Source organism: Branchiostoma lanceolatum, chromosome 7 (assembly GCF_035083965.1).
Source record: "Branchiostoma lanceolatum isolate klBraLanc5 chromosome 7, klBraLanc5.hap2, whole genome shotgun sequence".
NCBI classification, from domain to species: domain Eukaryota; kingdom Metazoa; phylum Chordata; class Leptocardii; order Amphioxiformes; family Branchiostomatidae; genus Branchiostoma; species Branchiostoma lanceolatum.
In genome coordinates this window covers 2,147,017-2,163,469 of record NC_089728.1, presented here as the reverse complement: position 1 = coordinate 2,163,469, position 16,453 = coordinate 2,147,017, and the positions used below count along the sequence as shown (strand labels likewise).

Sequence of the window (16,453 nt, the reverse complement as noted above, 5' to 3'; positions counted from 1 at the left end):
CACAGCGCATCGCTGACATCCTGCAGCAACAGCAACAGGTTAACAACGTGTGTGTGTGTGTTTGTCTGAGAGTGTGTGCGTGTCTGTGTGCGTGTCTGTGTATGTGTGTGAGTGAATGTGAGAGTGAGAGTGAGAGTGTGTGTTTGGATATGTGTGTGTGATGCCTGCGAATGATTGATTGTGTGTGTGTGTTTGTGCGTGCGCAATTGCCATATTTTATCTAGAGTGTTAATGTATTCACCCAACAGCAGACGTTGGCGGAACAGGCATGTGTTTATATTTGTGTGTGTGAGTATGTGTTCGCACACAATAACCATATTTAGAGTGTTAATATCTTCTCCCCACAGCAGGCGTTGGCGGAACAGGTGGCAGCCCAGGCGCAGCTGCATCAGGTGCACAGCCTCTTTGGCAACTATCCCATGATGCCGCTCAACATGCCCTCCGTCTACACCTGCCAGAGGTGCAATTCCATGTTCGTCTCACAGGTGGGGCTTTTGTTCATTTTTTTTCTGTTCGCTTCATTTCAACACTACACAAGGCTCATTGTGTGACACTCGACTGAATTCTTTAGTTTTTGGACATTTTAAAGTGAAAATTTAGCAAAGAGGCTGATATGAAAACAGATGACTCAGGAAAAGTCAAATCTTGCTGCATCCACTCCTTGAAACTGAGTGTATCAAGGTACAAACTTCCCCCTCAGACTCTGTTTTCATGTTGATCCCCCGTTTCAGCATTATTTCTTAAATCAGGCTGACAGCTGTGACATCTAGCAACTTTCGGCGGAACTGCATCTGGCATGCGAGACCTGTTGGTATTTTCTTCAGACCAATTAGTGCCTTTATTCTTTAGTCTTTATTCTTTATTCAGAGGAGCGACTACATGTGTTGAAAAATGTATTAAAAGTATGCAGTTTTTCTAATTTTTTCATTAGTTGTCAATTAGCAGAGTGACTCTATCAATACGATTTGTTCCACATTTATACTTAAAATTGTATTTTAAACATGTTGTTCCATTTGTGCCCTCCAGGAGGCGCTAGTGCAACACCAGCAGATGTACTGCTACCTGCCAGAGGTCAGCGCGGCAGCCTCCGCCAGCGCCGCGTCCGTTGCCATGACGACACCCCAACCGCCGTTTTCGTCCAGCGGGCGCATCCTGAACAGCCAGCGTCAGATCCTGAGCGACCTCGGGCTGGAGATGGTGATGGCGTTCAACGAGAACCGGCGCGGGATGCAGAACGTGCTGAACAAGGAGACGGAGGCCGACAGGAAGGTGGACCGGTTCTCCTGCAGCACCTGCAAGAAGAAGTTCTCCTCCATCTTCATTCTCAAGGTCAGTGGCTCACCTGTCAAGGACACTCGTTTTCGTCACAGGGCAAATAGTTAGACTAAGGCAGGGTTTTGTCTAGAAAAATTGAATAAGAGGGAGCACGCACAAGTGAGGGATTGAATTCTATGTATTTATGGGAGAATCGATTGCTGAGTGAAGGCTGTATTCTGGGGATTAAGCTAAAGTATGAATTCGACAAGGGGGCGCTGGGCTGAAACAAGAGGGCGCAGCGCCCCTCTTTCCTGATTTAGATGAACCCCTGCTAAGGGATAGATGAGATGACAACAGTTACTGGACAGAAGATGGTAGCATGCGTAGTTCAGTGCTTTATCTGACTCTGCAAGAACAAGCTCTCCTCCATCTTCATTCTCAAGGTCACTGGTCAAGGGCACTCACTGCATGAAATTGTATCTTTAAGCACACCTTTAAGTATACGTAAAGGTTCCGTTACTTCACTCAAGTGAACCTTTACGCATACTTGGAAGTGGCCTTAAAGATAGGATTTTGTGCAGTGACTTGATTTTGTAACAGAATGAACCAATACACTCAAATGCTGAAGTACGGAATAGAGTCAAAGAAAACGAAGACCAAAAGGGCAAATAGTTGTCAAGGACATTTGTTTATGTCACAGAAGAACTCACCACAGCTGGACAGTGGTTGAAATGACCCTGCCTCAAAACCTACAGGTTGGGGGTTTAAATTTTGGCTAACTCCTGTTGCTCATGCAACATGCATGCTACTGAGAAATGGTTGTAATCCTCAAGAATTGGATACACAAGGTCACTGCACTGAGCTAGGGGAGTGCCATTTTGGAGACTTGACATTTCAACTCTTTTTTTGCTGTACGTACAGCATAAAGTACAGTTAAAATATTTGAAATAAAAGTGGTTTCAAGATTTTTACAGGGCTCAAAATTCTTTTTTGGAAATAGGTGCACTTGTGCACCCAACCAAAATAAACAGGTGCACAGAACAACATTTGGGTGCACCACTTAAAATAAAGTTGAATGTCAACAAAACATAAGCCTCTCCTAGAACTTATGTTGGGACCTCCTCCCCCCCCCCCCCTACTTTGCCCCTCGCGGGGTTGTCTGGGGGTAAACCAAGTTGAAGTTGAAGAACTTCAATCTGTAATTTTATCCAGATTTCAAATTTCAACCAAGCAATAGATGAAATAAAGTACAACAAAAGGTTTTATTGCTTTTTCTGATACTTACACTTCAAGAATATTCTGTATGCTTAGTGGACAAGAATATTCTGTATGCTTAGTGGACAAGAATATTCTGTATGCTTAGTGTACAAGAGAACCGTTACCCTATTAACCGTTACCCTATACCTTGTATTGTAGAACGAACATCTATTTATATCTGAACATTTTTAGAACGCTTTAGTCGTTACCTTTTGTTTATTTAGAACTTAGGCATTAACATTCTTTACGCATCCGTAAGTAAACTTCTCGTTGAAAAAGGGCAGTCGGATGGACGCCCGAAACGTCCGATTTTTATCGAAATTTATCCAGATGTTAAGTTTAAATTGTACTACTCTACGTTACCCTATAGAGTATGAAAATATCTAGGTGCACCAGTGCACCCACAGTAAAAAATTAGGTGCACAGCTCCAATTTTGGGTGCACACAGGTGCACATGCACCCACTATTTCAAGCCCTGAATTGCAATGAACAATTTGTATCTGTACATGTAGGTCTGTGCACATTAGAATGTGCAGAAGTATCAATGAGATGGATAGCTGCACTGTATGAAGATATTACAGAGTACAAAAACTATAGAGGGATGTATGCCAAGGGGAAAATCATGATGAAAGACAAAATCTTAAAACATCACATAATTTATGAAAACAGAACGCGATGTGTACATCACTTTATTAAATGTTATATTCTAAAACATGGAGGAACGGCAAAATGTATTTTCTTGCATTAAGTTTGAAACTGCAGCAAGACTCCATCAGACAAATTAACATCAGAGTCATAAACATTACATTACTCATCGGGAACATTTTGTGCCATTGTCCAATTTTGTTTATGAAGAATTTCATCTAAAAACATGTGCTGGACACGCTTCGATAATTTCGCTTTGTGTCCTTAATCTTCCCTGCTTTTACTGTCTTGTCTGCGAATCTAGCCCCATTGTTGCCCGTTGGAGCATGGATAATAGTTCTTTTCAGACTTTGGGAAAAACAACACAGCCTTCACCTGTGTTGAACTTCACGTCATTGGCCTCTCAGTCGTTTCTCTTGCCACGTGCAACCAGCCAAGCGTAGAAAAACATCTGCTGAACAATAGAGGGAAATAATCGTCACACGTGGCTCTTCTGATTTTCAGCAAAGTGCCAGAGTAATCTATTACCCTCGAGGGAATGAACTTCTCTACAGACAAGTTGTAAAACAGCTAAATTCTACCTGAAATGATTTTTGGGTGTGCCTTGATCAAAGTATTGCACGTATGTCAAACTTGTAGTGTAATGAAGCGAAATGCTGGATACATACATTGGAGGTGAAGGTTGTTTCTTCAGATGCACAAAGAGCAGATCCACAATTCCAAGCTACTTCCATTTAGCAAATAAGTTCTTTTTTTTCTTTTTGTGTAAGTATAATGCTCTGTATAGCCGGTATAAATGCCTTTCGGTGTAACACACCAGCTTCTGTATCTGTATAGCCAGTATAACCGCCTTTTGACATAACACACCTGTTCAGCTTTTGTATCTGTATCGCCTGTATAACCGCCCTTCGGTGTAACACACCAGCTTCTGTATCTGTATAGCTGGTATAACCACTTTTCGGTGTAACACACCAGCTTCTGTATCTGTATAGCCTGTATATCCGCCCTTTTGTATAACACACCAGCTTCTGTATCTGTATAGCCTGTATAACCGCCCTTTTGCATAACACACCAGCTTCTGTATCTGTATAGCAGGTATAACCGCTTTTCGGCGTGACACACCAGCTTCTGTATCATTCTGTATAGTCAGTATAACTGCCCTTCAGTGTAACACACCACACTGCTTGAGATGAAGTGAAATGCTTTTTGAGTAGCCGATAGTTGCTGTGACCTAAAGTTGAAGTTTTTTCCCTCAGACTCACGAGGAGCAGATCCACAAGGTTCAGCTTCCGCTGTCTCACGTGGAGAAGCTGGCGGAGGAGTACCGGGAGGAGTACGACAAGAAACACCAGCAGGAGAAACTGGAGGAGCCACCCTCGCAGCTGCCTCACACCCCGGTCCCCGCCCCTCCCCCGCCGCCCGGCCCCGTAACGTCGCTCGTTCCCACGCTGAGCGCCGACCAGCCCCTGCTGCCCCTGGAGCCCATGCCCTCACAGGTGAGACGGACGCTTCCATTCTTCCCAAGTAACTTCATGAGTCCATGTTAACGTGGTAGCGTGCGTAGTCCAGTGGTTAGCGATCTTGCCTCTGGAACTAGAAGCCCCGGGTTCGATCCCGGCTGTGTTGCTCACCCGACATGCACTCTACCGTTAAAGATCGCAGTCCTTAGGACGGGACGTTAAGCCGTGGTCCACTGTTCATTGTGCTTGTCAAAAAGAGCTATGGGAATTTCCCCGGTACAACGAACCTGTAAATACTGTACATAGTGTCTGTCTTCTCTGTCACGACCAGTGGAAGATTAGCTCATCTGTTCATTGAGTTCATTTGAGCTAAACTGGTTCGAAATCCCTTTCCCTTTCCAACTATGTGAGGATTGGATCACTTCATTTTCAGGATGATCATCGTATCAAAACTTTAATTTTAGACAGTTTCCTGGCACGGGAATTGGAAGAATATAAAGGATTGGAAATTAAAACAGTAAAATGTCCTCTTCATCCCATTTCCAGGATGTTTTTGGAATCAAAACTTTTCTGGCACAAAAATCAATTATTCTGTTCTCTGGCATCGGATGAAAACCTCTTCCTTCTACTTCAAAGTTCATTAACCCCTCTTCATCTACATTTATTCTTGGATGCACCTTTCACCATGTTCAATCGTGCAATTCATTGGGAAGAGCGATAACAGAAAATGCACTCTAGAAGAAGGAAAGCACTTAGAAACGAAGAAAAGAGAAGGGCACAGTGATGAGTTGAGTATGATAAAATAGGACAATAAAGGAAGATGCACTGTAGAAGAAAGAAAACACCCAGAAGCAAAGGAAAGAAAAGAGAGGCAACCAGGCATGTCCGTTTTACATGCACCTCTTGATGAGATGTCTGGCAAATTTTTTCACGGCTTTTCAGTTTATTTCAAGGCTAGTTTTGTTTTCTATCTTGACATTAAGTTTCTTCTTTTTCTCTTTCACATTTTTATCTCTTCTCTGTTGTCTAGCTAGCTGATATCAGATATATTTGATACCAGATATCTGCTGTGCTTTTTTTTTTTGCTGAAATTATCCTTGACCCTCTATCTATATCTTGATGGTTTTAAGTCCCTGAAAGCTGTGAAGTGCCATTTACTAAATTGCAATCAAGCATTGTACAGCCGGTCAATATTGCCTTTTGCATGCAGTTGCCTCTTGCACAATATACATGTATTTCCAAAGAAATCTTAAAAATCAGACAGCACATGTGAAATTTAACCCTTTGATGTCAACATTGACGTAGGAATCGTTTGAAATGACAATCTTAATCAAAGAAGTGTCAGAAATAGCCAGAGGGTCATTTTGTCAAACGGACAGTGCACAATAAAAGGTGGAGTTAAGCAGGTCATTAATAATTCAAGCTTTAAATACCGATGATATCAGCGAGAGACCTGCCTCAGTCCATGGCCAGGAGTGCTTCTTTTGAAGCTCTGCATGGGGTTTTAGAAAAGAACAATTCTAAAGTTTGAAAATTTTCCAACCCATGACAAACTCAGTGAAGGGGACTTGTCATTTAGTCATGCTGTTACCACCAGTATTTCGGTATGTTCATGATCTTCAGTTAAGTCATTTTCTCGTCACTTTGTACTCGGAAACTCCATGCATACCCCTCATTTGTCAAGCATTTCAGACCTTCAGCCGTCGGGTATTATTCAGGGAGCTCAGATGCTATTGTTGCAAGAGAAACACGAAATGATGGCCGAAGCTCTTGCTGAAAGCTTTGTGGTGAGATACGGGCCATACGGCCCACCTGAAGCACCTGTTGTCTCACCTGTTGCACCTGTAATGCCCATCATCACGTCTGTGTTCCAGGTGTTGGAGACGCCGCCCCAGCTCTACCAGTGCGACAAGTGCAGTCTGATGTTCCCCTCCCTCGACATGTGGCGCGAGCACCAGAAAATACACTTCCAGGTACGCACGGCTTTAAATTTTGGAATTGCAGGGGCTTTTTGGTTAAAATCTTCCAAATAGGATAACTGGAGAAAGAAACAATGAAATTTCATGATTTTTGTTTTTTGCTTAAATTTGTCGTAATTTGCTTGTTTTGGGTCAAGTTGAGCAATGGAAGAACGGTGCTGTACCGCCTTGTTATGGTCTCAGAACTGCCTCCTTGATCTAGTTGATTATCTGCACGAAAGATGGAGGTTATATTTTAGGCAGTGTGTGTGTGTGTGTGTGTGTGTGTGTGTGTGTGTGTGTGTGTGTGTCTGTATGTCTGCCTTTTCAAGAACAAGATATCTAAAGAACTGCTGGATGGATTGGTTTAGTATCTAGTGTGTTGTTGGGTTGTGACGAAAACTGGAAATGATCAGATTTTGGGCGCCCTAGCTCTTGATCCTGGGAAAAAGTTACGTAAGTTTGGGCCACCTAGCATTGAATTTTTGAATTGCAGGGCTTTTTTTGTTAAAATCTTCAAAATAGGATAAATGGAGGAAGAAACTATGAAACTTCATTATTTTTTTGCTTAAACTCATCATAATTTGCTTGTTTTGTGTCAAGTTTTGTCCTCCCTAACCTATACTCCCTGCTCTAAATTTCTGAGGTGGGTTAGCTTGAAAGCATTTTGGAAAATCCACTGACGGTAAAATTTGTGCCATAAAAAGAACGGTGATTTCTTTACTCATTCTGTTATGTGAGCATTGGAAAGATGATTGGAAATATATTACATGTTACAATGGTGTTACATGTTATTGACGTAACAAGTGGGGTGCATTGTAAAGGATAATGAACAAACGTTCCAATGATGCATACCGTAAAATCCCTATTTACCTACGCACTTTTAAAACTTTTCAAGTTGCAAGCAGGTGCTCCAGGCCGACGCCAAAGTCGGGGTGCGTACGTTAGGAGGGGTTCTTCCTCGGAAAAATCACATATCAGCATGAGAGTATGGTACATCTTCATGCAAAGAAAGTGTGGAATACTACCACACAATCAATCAGTAATAAAGAATGAATAATACATATATTTAAATTGTTTGACATTTTCTACCCAGAAACATTTTCTCAGTAACCCTTTAAGTCAGTAAACATCATCGGAAGGATGATCATGTCAACCTCTTAACTATCCACAGAAATGCTGGAGAGGGGGTGCGTACGTTAGGAGGGTTTTTCCCCTGAACGTTTCAACTCACTGAGTCAGGCCTGCAATCGTCCCCAAATCAGGGGTGCGTACGTTAGGAGGGGTGCGTACGTAAATAGGAATTTTACGGTAGTACAATACAATTGATAGTGAAGGAACAACAGAGATATGATTGCCCAGACTCAACTTCTCAAACCTTTTTTGTGGGGTTAGATTTTCAGAAATGTCTTTTAGGGCCTGGGCACATTTGTTGTACAAACAACATACAATCGCTAAGGGCATTTTTGGTATAGTTGTATACAAAATTTAGCTGTCTTGTGACCGAAAAGGCTGTCTAAGATCTTTGTGGTTTGTTCTGTCTCAGCCTGATCGAAAATTCAACAGAATCAAGATCGTATGACGGCTAACGAATGTGACCATGCTGTTAGCAATAATCATTTTGCTGTCAATTTCTTAGGGTTTTTATGGTCGATTTTAGGCCCCCTGGTATGTGACCTTGGTACTGCAGCACAACATCTGTTTTTTGTATCTTTTGACCTGGACATGCTATGGTCTTGATTTTTTTTGGTGGCAGGTACCTTGTGATGTAAGAAAGAAGTGGTGTAGGTTTGGGCTTCCTAGCAGCTTGTTTCCTAGGTACCGTTGTGAATGAAGAACTTTGTTGTTGTCACTCCTTCACCAACTTGATGAAACTATTCACAGAGCATTTACTTACGGTCTTTTCTTCTGTCCCTCCCAGGGCAAGCGTCCTCGGACCCGCATCACCGACGAGCAGCTGAAGATCCTGCGGGCTCACTTCGACATCAACAACTCGCCCAGCGAGGACCAGATCCTCGAGATGTCCGAGAAGTCTGGCCTGCCCACTAAGGTCATCAAGCACTGGTTCCGCAACACCCTCTTCAAGGAGCGCCAGCGCAACAAGGACTCGCCCTACAACTTCAACAACCCGCCGTCCACCCCGCTTCCCGAAGACGCCAAGAACCTAACCGCGAGCAAGTCGCAATCGACGCCGTCCACCGAGAAGGTGACCAGCGCAATGGCAGCGCCTGTCGTGAATCCACCCGTAACCGTGGCGACCACAACGCAGGCGCAGATACAGGAGGAGCAGCGAAAGGCCGAGGCGGAGCGCACCGCCCGACGGGCGGGAAGGACCCGCTTCACTGACTACCAGATCAAAGTTCTGCAGGAGTTCTTTGAGCAAAACGCCTACCCGAAAGACGACGACTTGGAACACCTCTCGAAGATCCTCAACCTCAGCCCGCGCGTCATCGTGGTCTGGTTCCAGAATGCCCGCCAGAAGGCTCGGAAGAGCTTCGAGAACCAGCCGACCAGCCCCCGCACCTCTGAAAGCGTGGACGAAAGCCGGTACCAGCGCACGCCCGGCCTGAACTACCAGTGCAAGAAGTGCCAGTCCGTCTTTCCCCGCTTCTTCGACCTGATGAAGCACCAGAAGCAGGAGTGCTACGCCGGGGAGAGCAGCGGCGCCGAGAGCACGAGCAGCAACGACAGCAAGACACCCACGGACCTGAAGGAGAGGCTGGAGGGGAAGGATGCAGCGAAATCCGACAAAAAGGAGATCAAGTTTCCCGCGGCCATGCCACCGCCGCCGCCCCCCTCCCAACACCTCATGCACTACCAGTGCGACAAGTGCAACCTGGCCTTCCCGACCTTCGACCTGTGGAGGGAGCACCAGAAGGTCCACTTCCTGTCCCCGTACGCCCCCTTCTTCCCCTCTCCGCTCATGGACAGCCCCTACATGATGTACATGCCCTACGCACTCGACCAGCTCGCCGCTCACCAGATGATGGCCGCCGCCGGCGCCAGCCCACTCCTACCGCAGTCTCTCGGCGAAACGTCTTCGTCGAAACGTAAACACTCGGAGATGGAGGACGGGAAAGGTCTGTCGCAGGACGGCCAGCTGTCCCTGAGCTCCCCCGACCAGGATTCTCCGCGCGAGGGCAACAAGCGTCTGCGTACGACGATCACGCCCGAGCAGCTGGAGATACTTTACCAGAAGTACCAGATCGACTGCAACCCCACCAGGAAGATGCTGGACTTGATCGCGAGGGAGGTCGGCTTGAAGAAGCGCGTGGTGCAGGTCTGGTTCCAGAACACGCGGGCACGCGAGCGCAAGGGCCAGTTCCGGGTCACGGGGCCCTCCCTCACGCACAAGCGGTGCCCCTTCTGTCGCGCCATGTTCAAGGCCAAGACGGCGCTCGACGCCCACATCAAGTCCCGCCACTGGGTGGAGCTCATCAGCAGTAACAAGTCGGTGGAAGCGATCATCCAGAGCTCCGAGACAGTCACCGACGCGGAGCTCGCCAAAGCGGCCGCCATGTCTCACCACCCGGAGGACTCCCACTCCGAGCACCATCACGGGAAGAAGCCCGAAAACCAGTCCAGCCCGCGGGACAACAGCTACCACTCCGCAGAAAAGATGCTGGCTCGGTTCGCAGCCATCAAGCAGGAGAAGGAGGACGACAAAACCGACCAGCCGTCCACCTCAGCTCAGCATCAGAACGGCGAAAACTCTCTGATGGGCAACCATGCCCAGTCAGAGGAGATGGAGTCACAGCGGCTGAATAAGATCAAGGATGAGTTGCCGGGCCTTCTCAACGAGTCCACGGCCTCCTGCAGCAGTATGGGGGACGACACGCTAGGCTCAAAGGAGCAGATATCCCCCTCCATAGAAGGCATGTCCGGACTCGACGTCGCAGAGAGCATCAACTCCGATGAGGACGGCTCTCACAACTTCAGCTACACCTTAGACGAAGACATGCACTCGGATGCTGGGAGTGCCGGGAGGAGCGAGGAGTCGTCCATGTGCGATCCTCAGTCTCCTAGCAACAAGCACCTGCCGGGCAAGCGCTACCGCACGCAGATGTCCAACCTCCAGCTCAAAATGTTGAAGTCAGCCTTCACGGAGTACAAGACCCCGACCATGCAAGAGTGCGAGATTCTGGGCAACGAAATAGGGCTCCCCAAACGGGTGGTCCAGGTCTGGTTCCAAAACGCGCGTGCCAAAGACAAGAAGTCCAAGCTGGCACTCGGGAAGCACTATCCTCCCGGACAGTTCGACAAACCCAAGGACGAGTGTGGTCTTTGCGGGGTGAAATACTCCGCCAAGCTCTCCGTCCGCGACCACATCTTCACCCAGCAGCACATTGGCAAGCTGAAGAACTACTACTCCGAGCAGCTGGCCAAGGAGAAGGAGTACGTTGACCCCACGGCCATGCAGCGCATGTTCCAGCAGCAGGGCCTGGAGCGCCTGCGCCAGGCTAACGAGGCGCTAGCCGTTCACCAGCAGGCCGCCATGATGGGCGCCTCGCCCATGATGCAGATGCCGGGGTCTGCCTTCCACACGCTCCACCCGCTCAGCCCCATGGCCTTCATGGGGCTCGGTCAGCAGGCGGGCGCCAGCGAGAGCACCTCGCCCAAACTCAGCAGCCCGACCGCCGAAAACCAAAGCAAAGAGAAGAAGGTGAAGGTCAAGGAGGAGAAAGTCGAGACGCCCGAAACCAGTCTGCCCCTCCCGGGCTTCGGGGAGAGCCCTATCAGCGCCCACGACTCGCTCTCGGCCGGCAGTTCCGCCTTCCTGCCGTACTACATGGGCACGCTGCCCCCGTACTACCTGCAGCAGCTGGCCAGCATGCAGGGGGCCTACCTGCACCAGATGTACGGCGCCGGGGCCGCCGCCGCGCAGAGCTTCTTCCCGTACGACATCCCCGTGTCCCTGCAGGGGACGGCCCTGGGCGACATCACTTCTCCCATGCTCCAACAGTACTCCGCACAGGCCCTGCAAGAACTCATGTCTCCGCACGCCCCCAAGGACCTCTCCTGTAAGGCGTCTTCAGCCGAGAAGGAGGAGAAGAAGCATGAGGGCCATAAAGCGGGGTCCCTGTCCGCCCTGCCCGGCCACCCGTGCGTAACCAAGTGCCATCGTTGCAAATTCATCTGTAAGAAATGTCAGATGGCGTTCCCCGACGAGGAGTCCGCCATCGGCCACCAGCAGACCTTCTGTTACTTCGGCCGCACGTTCGAGAGCGAAGAAACCCTGGTGCGCGTCTACGAGGACGAGTATCGGTGCGCGGCGTGCTCCGAACGCTTCGCGGGGGACGAACAGCTCGACAGCCACCTGCGTTCGCCCGCCCACAAGACCAACGCGGCCAAATACACTCCGCCGGAAAAGCAGAGCGAAAAAGAGGAAAGAGAACGTAGCATCGACAACGGTACAGCAAAGTCTAGAGAGGCGACGAAAGGCGCCGCCTCCGTAGCGGCGGCAGCCGGACATGCAAACACTTCTAATACTACTTCTACTAGCACACCAAAGCCAAGTACTTCTACTTTACCCCACTCCGCGGCGAGTCACGAAGCAGCAGACAAGAGCAGCGAAGCAACAGACAGTAGGAAAACAGACGGGCCGTCCATAGGACCGTTGCTAGGCGATAACGAAAACGGACCGCCGGAGGAGAAGAGACCTCGGGTGGAAGGGAGCTGAGGATAACAGCAGCCGTAGGGAAAAAAAGCAAAAGCCAAATATTTGAAGCTTTAAAATTGGTGAGGATGTCCGTGTTGTTGTTGTTGTTGTGCTAAGCACACACTGTGACTTTATTCTGGCTCACGAGAGGAAGCAGATGTTCCGTGTAGTAGTGGTCTATATGTGTTTCTATAGTGACTTCTTGTCCAGAGAATTGTGTCCAATGACACGTAATGACAAGGTCTGGTATAGTAGTGCGTTTCTATCTGCAGTTAACATGCAGATGTCTTGTTCTTGAAATCGTAGATCTGATTTACAAAATCATAACTATAGAGGATATAGATTTAGATGTAATATGACAAGAACAGCTAAGCTGAAATACCAATTAAGTCATCAATTATGTCCCTTTTAGTTCCCTAATCTTTAGAGGAATAAAATCTCATCTTGGCTTTGTTTCAGAAGTGCTCTATTTTGATATGTAACAAGATCAGTCTGGCAGACAAAAATTCCAACCAAATGTCGCAAAAAAAAGATAAGACGAAGAAAGAGCGAGTGTTGTGAATATTTGTTATTTTTTGGTGAGATGTCAGATTGCAAAGCAACCACACATGCACAAGGTAGCCAAACCTACAAGTTGGGGATGAGTTGTGTCTATCTGACCAGGCAGGCCTTTATGAAAGGCCTGCAACAAACGCGTGCTATCACTCCATATTTATTCATCATGGGGGAAGAAGCTTCTATCAAAATAGAGCTGCGTCCTCGGTAGATCGCTCAAAAAGAGGGACAGTTTCAAGCTGTGAACTTTGTCTATTTTTCTGTGGGGCATTTCGTCGTCTTGTGCACTGTGTCAAAAAACTTGCATGTACCGTGGCATTTTAGTACTGTGAATGATGGAAGATGTAAGAAGGGACCTCGCTTGATTTTCTTAAGAAAACGAGGGTCGTTTTTGACAGTGCATCCCGCTAACCAAAGAACTGCAGGAGACTGCAGTAATTAACCTGTAAAGCTGTGTGACGGAAGGACGTTTCACTGAGCTGTTGGTGCGTAATCGTGTTATTCCTGTGCATAGTTGGATGAAATCTTACCGATCTTGAGGTCCAGTGTAACGGTCCGATCTTGCGTCTGCGAGACCCGTGGACTGACCACGACATATTGTCTCCCCACCACGTATACCTCACGTGAAGCCTGAAGTAATGGGAATTCGTTAACAGTTAGTCATGCTAGATCGTATTTACTCATGAGCAGAATTCTATAGTCTATAGGCACCATAACCACAACAGCTCACCATGTAACAGTAGATTGTGAGTGTATTTAAAGTTTAATGTTATTTTTCCTTACAGTCTTGGATATACATATTTTTGATCATGTGGTCTACAGAATCGCCTGTAACTTGACGACTAAGCGCATTAATACATTACTACTTTATTAGTTGTTTAGTAGATGTTCGTTGATATTATCTTATTATTAAGATATCACAGTAATTGTTACGAAAGTTATCAGATGTTGTTATGATTTAGAATCATGAAGTTGATGTATATATTTTATGATTTGCAATAGAAAAGGTTTGAATGGGAGGTCTTAATGATGTATACTCCCAAATTACTCTCTAGTGAGAAAGACGTGTTTGAAGCACAACGGTTTGGTCTGTCTTGTAAGAACGTCATCCATTGCATGGATATGTGAGAGTTGCCTTTTTCTGTTCTATCCCCTCGATAGTATTACATGTAACATTATGATGTTTTCTTACTGTTTTTGACGTAAAAGTTCATTTTCTATTGTTGTCATCGCTTCTTCGCACTGCATTTCAAGAAGCTTTTAGCGTCGTTTTTAGATTTTTAATAGCAGATGTGACTGACTTTATCAAAACTTACCGGCGCCGCCTGCCTCGCCTTCTGGTTCCCCCGTGGCCACCTCGCATTTTCCCACTGTTTGGCCTTAATAATTATAATGTAAATTTTCCCGGAGAGAAGGCCAAGTCCTGGGAAGATGTCAAAACGTGGATTTTATCGTGGTCGACCGGAGAGTCTTCCTGTGGAAGGCGCGGCGGTTGGCGCCGAGCGACCGTAAATGAACTATTTCCTGCCCTCAGGACACCACATGCCTGTAAACGTTGGGCTCACGGACTCGCAAACAACTAACAGACAGACGCAAGGGGCGGACGTAGATCATGTGCAATGTATGCAGCAAGACAAACGTCTTGTACTCACTGTATTCTCAACTATCAAAAAAATCCCTACCCCCCCCCCCCTGAAAATCATCGTCTGCAACCAACAAGTGGCCACTTTGAAATCGTGATTACGCAAGATTGTGTATTACATCTCGATCAGACTGCAATTTTACCGCTTCCATGCGCATTTCTTTCTAAGCAATGTCACGGCAATATACAGCAATACAACACTAGCAGTCTGCAGGCCTATTGGTTGAGAGAAGTCTGAGATAGAGAGAAGGTGACGGTTGTTTTCGAAGTCCGTGGGCCTCTCGTCGTAGCAGCTCTGAAACCAAATCCAAACCAAATCCACACCTATACAGTGCATTATCTTCTCCGAGACTCGCCATCCGAGTCCCTCCGTATCTATGGGAATGTTGTGAACGTAACAAGCAGTAAATACAGATTGTCCCAAAGGAAGGAACGAATAATTATAGTCTAGAGAAAGTGACTCTGAGCTGGGATGGAGGGTGCATGGTCTCTCACCGGTGTAGCATGATGGTCTCACACCATCACATCAAACTGTCCTGAGTATTCAAATGGCTACAAACTCAATACTGAGAGTCCAATAACTTTTCCATTCAGATAAATATGGTTTTGGGGTTTAAAAATGTCTGTTTTTGCTAAACAAAGGGGAAAACTTCACTACTTTAGTTCCTGACACTGCACTGTGCAAGTTGGCCGCTAGGTGGCGCACCTTGCACCCTCTGTCCTGGCTCGTTACCGAATCCAGCACAAGCTAACAATCCAAATCTTCTGCTACTCTGCAGCGACTCGTTGCTGCTGCACTCTTTATGCACTAACCACAGGTGCCGTCTGAACTTAACTCTTAACGTACAAGTCTCTCAATAATCCGTCTTGTACGCCACTCAACGATAGCTTTAACACTGACTGTTGCTTGCAATACCTCACAATCGATTCTGACTGAACATTTGTTTGTTGTCCGTAGATGTTTGTATACATAACTTGTACGTGTAGGCTGTACGAAAGAGAGAGAACCAAGTTTCTCCCTGGCCTTGGAGCTATTATCACTGATCAATAGTATGATGACAATGTCAGTAAAAATAAAAACTACACGTTCTTAACTACATCCCGTGTCTTCGCTTTATTGTAGTGTTGTATTTTTATAGTTATTATATTATGGTTATTATGAAAGACCTTCACTGTATATTCATGCTTCGACGGGCAAGCTACAAGTCATCTGCCATATACAAGAATGTATAGACAGTACACAAATTAAACTTACAAGGTAGACAATAGTTCGTACTAGCCCAGTAGAGTCAACTTCACATATGATGATACGTTCAGGCCATGAAAAAATTATTACTTGTTTTACTTATGTTTGTTTTAGAATGAGGTACATGTAGGCAAAGAGAATATTTGTTCAGAACGCTTCTGTTAGCCGGTATAACCACTACCATTTTATGACCAACTGAAATTCATGATGAAATTATCCAACCATTAATTTTTTTTCAAAAATCTAATCTAATGGAAGCAGTATGTATTAAAGGCTTTGTCTTCCACATGGAAGGGTGTCAAATTGCAAGCAGAAGATATGAGTTGGGAGTGGGTGTAAGAAGGCACTTATTCCATCAGGCAGAAGCATTCATCCAAATCCAGTGAAAGAAAATGCAGTCCTGTTGGTATAGGTGTTTAAATAGCTAGCGCCAGGAATTATTTACTATACTCTATGATACATGTACATTGCATGTAATGAATTGTACCGGTATCATAACCTTTTCCAGAAATCCCACTACCGCAGTGTAATCTGCAGTTCCACCCCTTACCGCTGGGAGGATATCAGACGAAGTAAAATTTTACCTAAACGATATCGGAGAAGGTTCTGTATGGTATTATCCAATGTTTCAATGTCTTAGGGCCTGTAACAATTGAAAATACACCCCGCCCCCGTCAAAAATACACCCCAATGATATTAAATAGTAAAACGTATCGGTCTGCTTGGCTTCTTTGGAGAACGTAACAAAGGACGCAGGTAACAGACTTTTTGGCC

At 46.2% G+C, this 16,453-nt stretch overlaps 1 protein-coding gene across 4 annotated transcripts in view; it reads left to right on the top strand.

Annotated features, from left to right (window-relative positions):
* Positions 1–15,530, top strand: part of LOC136438529 (zinc finger homeobox protein 3-like) — a 126,131-nt gene extending 110,601 nt beyond the window's left edge. For all 4 annotated transcript variants that reach the window (XM_066433342.1, XM_066433339.1, XM_066433341.1 and 1 more), the window contains exons 14-18: positions 348–485; positions 1,027–1,329; positions 4,416–4,655; positions 6,494–6,592; positions 8,499–15,530. In XM_066433342.1, coding sequence (XP_066289439.1) covers positions 348–485; positions 1,027–1,329; positions 4,416–4,655; positions 6,494–6,592; positions 8,499–12,257 — 4,539 coding nt within the window. In that variant the 3' untranslated portion in view covers positions 12,258–15,530. The remainder of the gene's footprint in view (positions 1–347; positions 486–1,026; positions 1,330–4,415; positions 4,656–6,493; positions 6,593–8,498) is intronic.
* Positions 15,531–16,453: the final 923 nt, after the last annotated feature.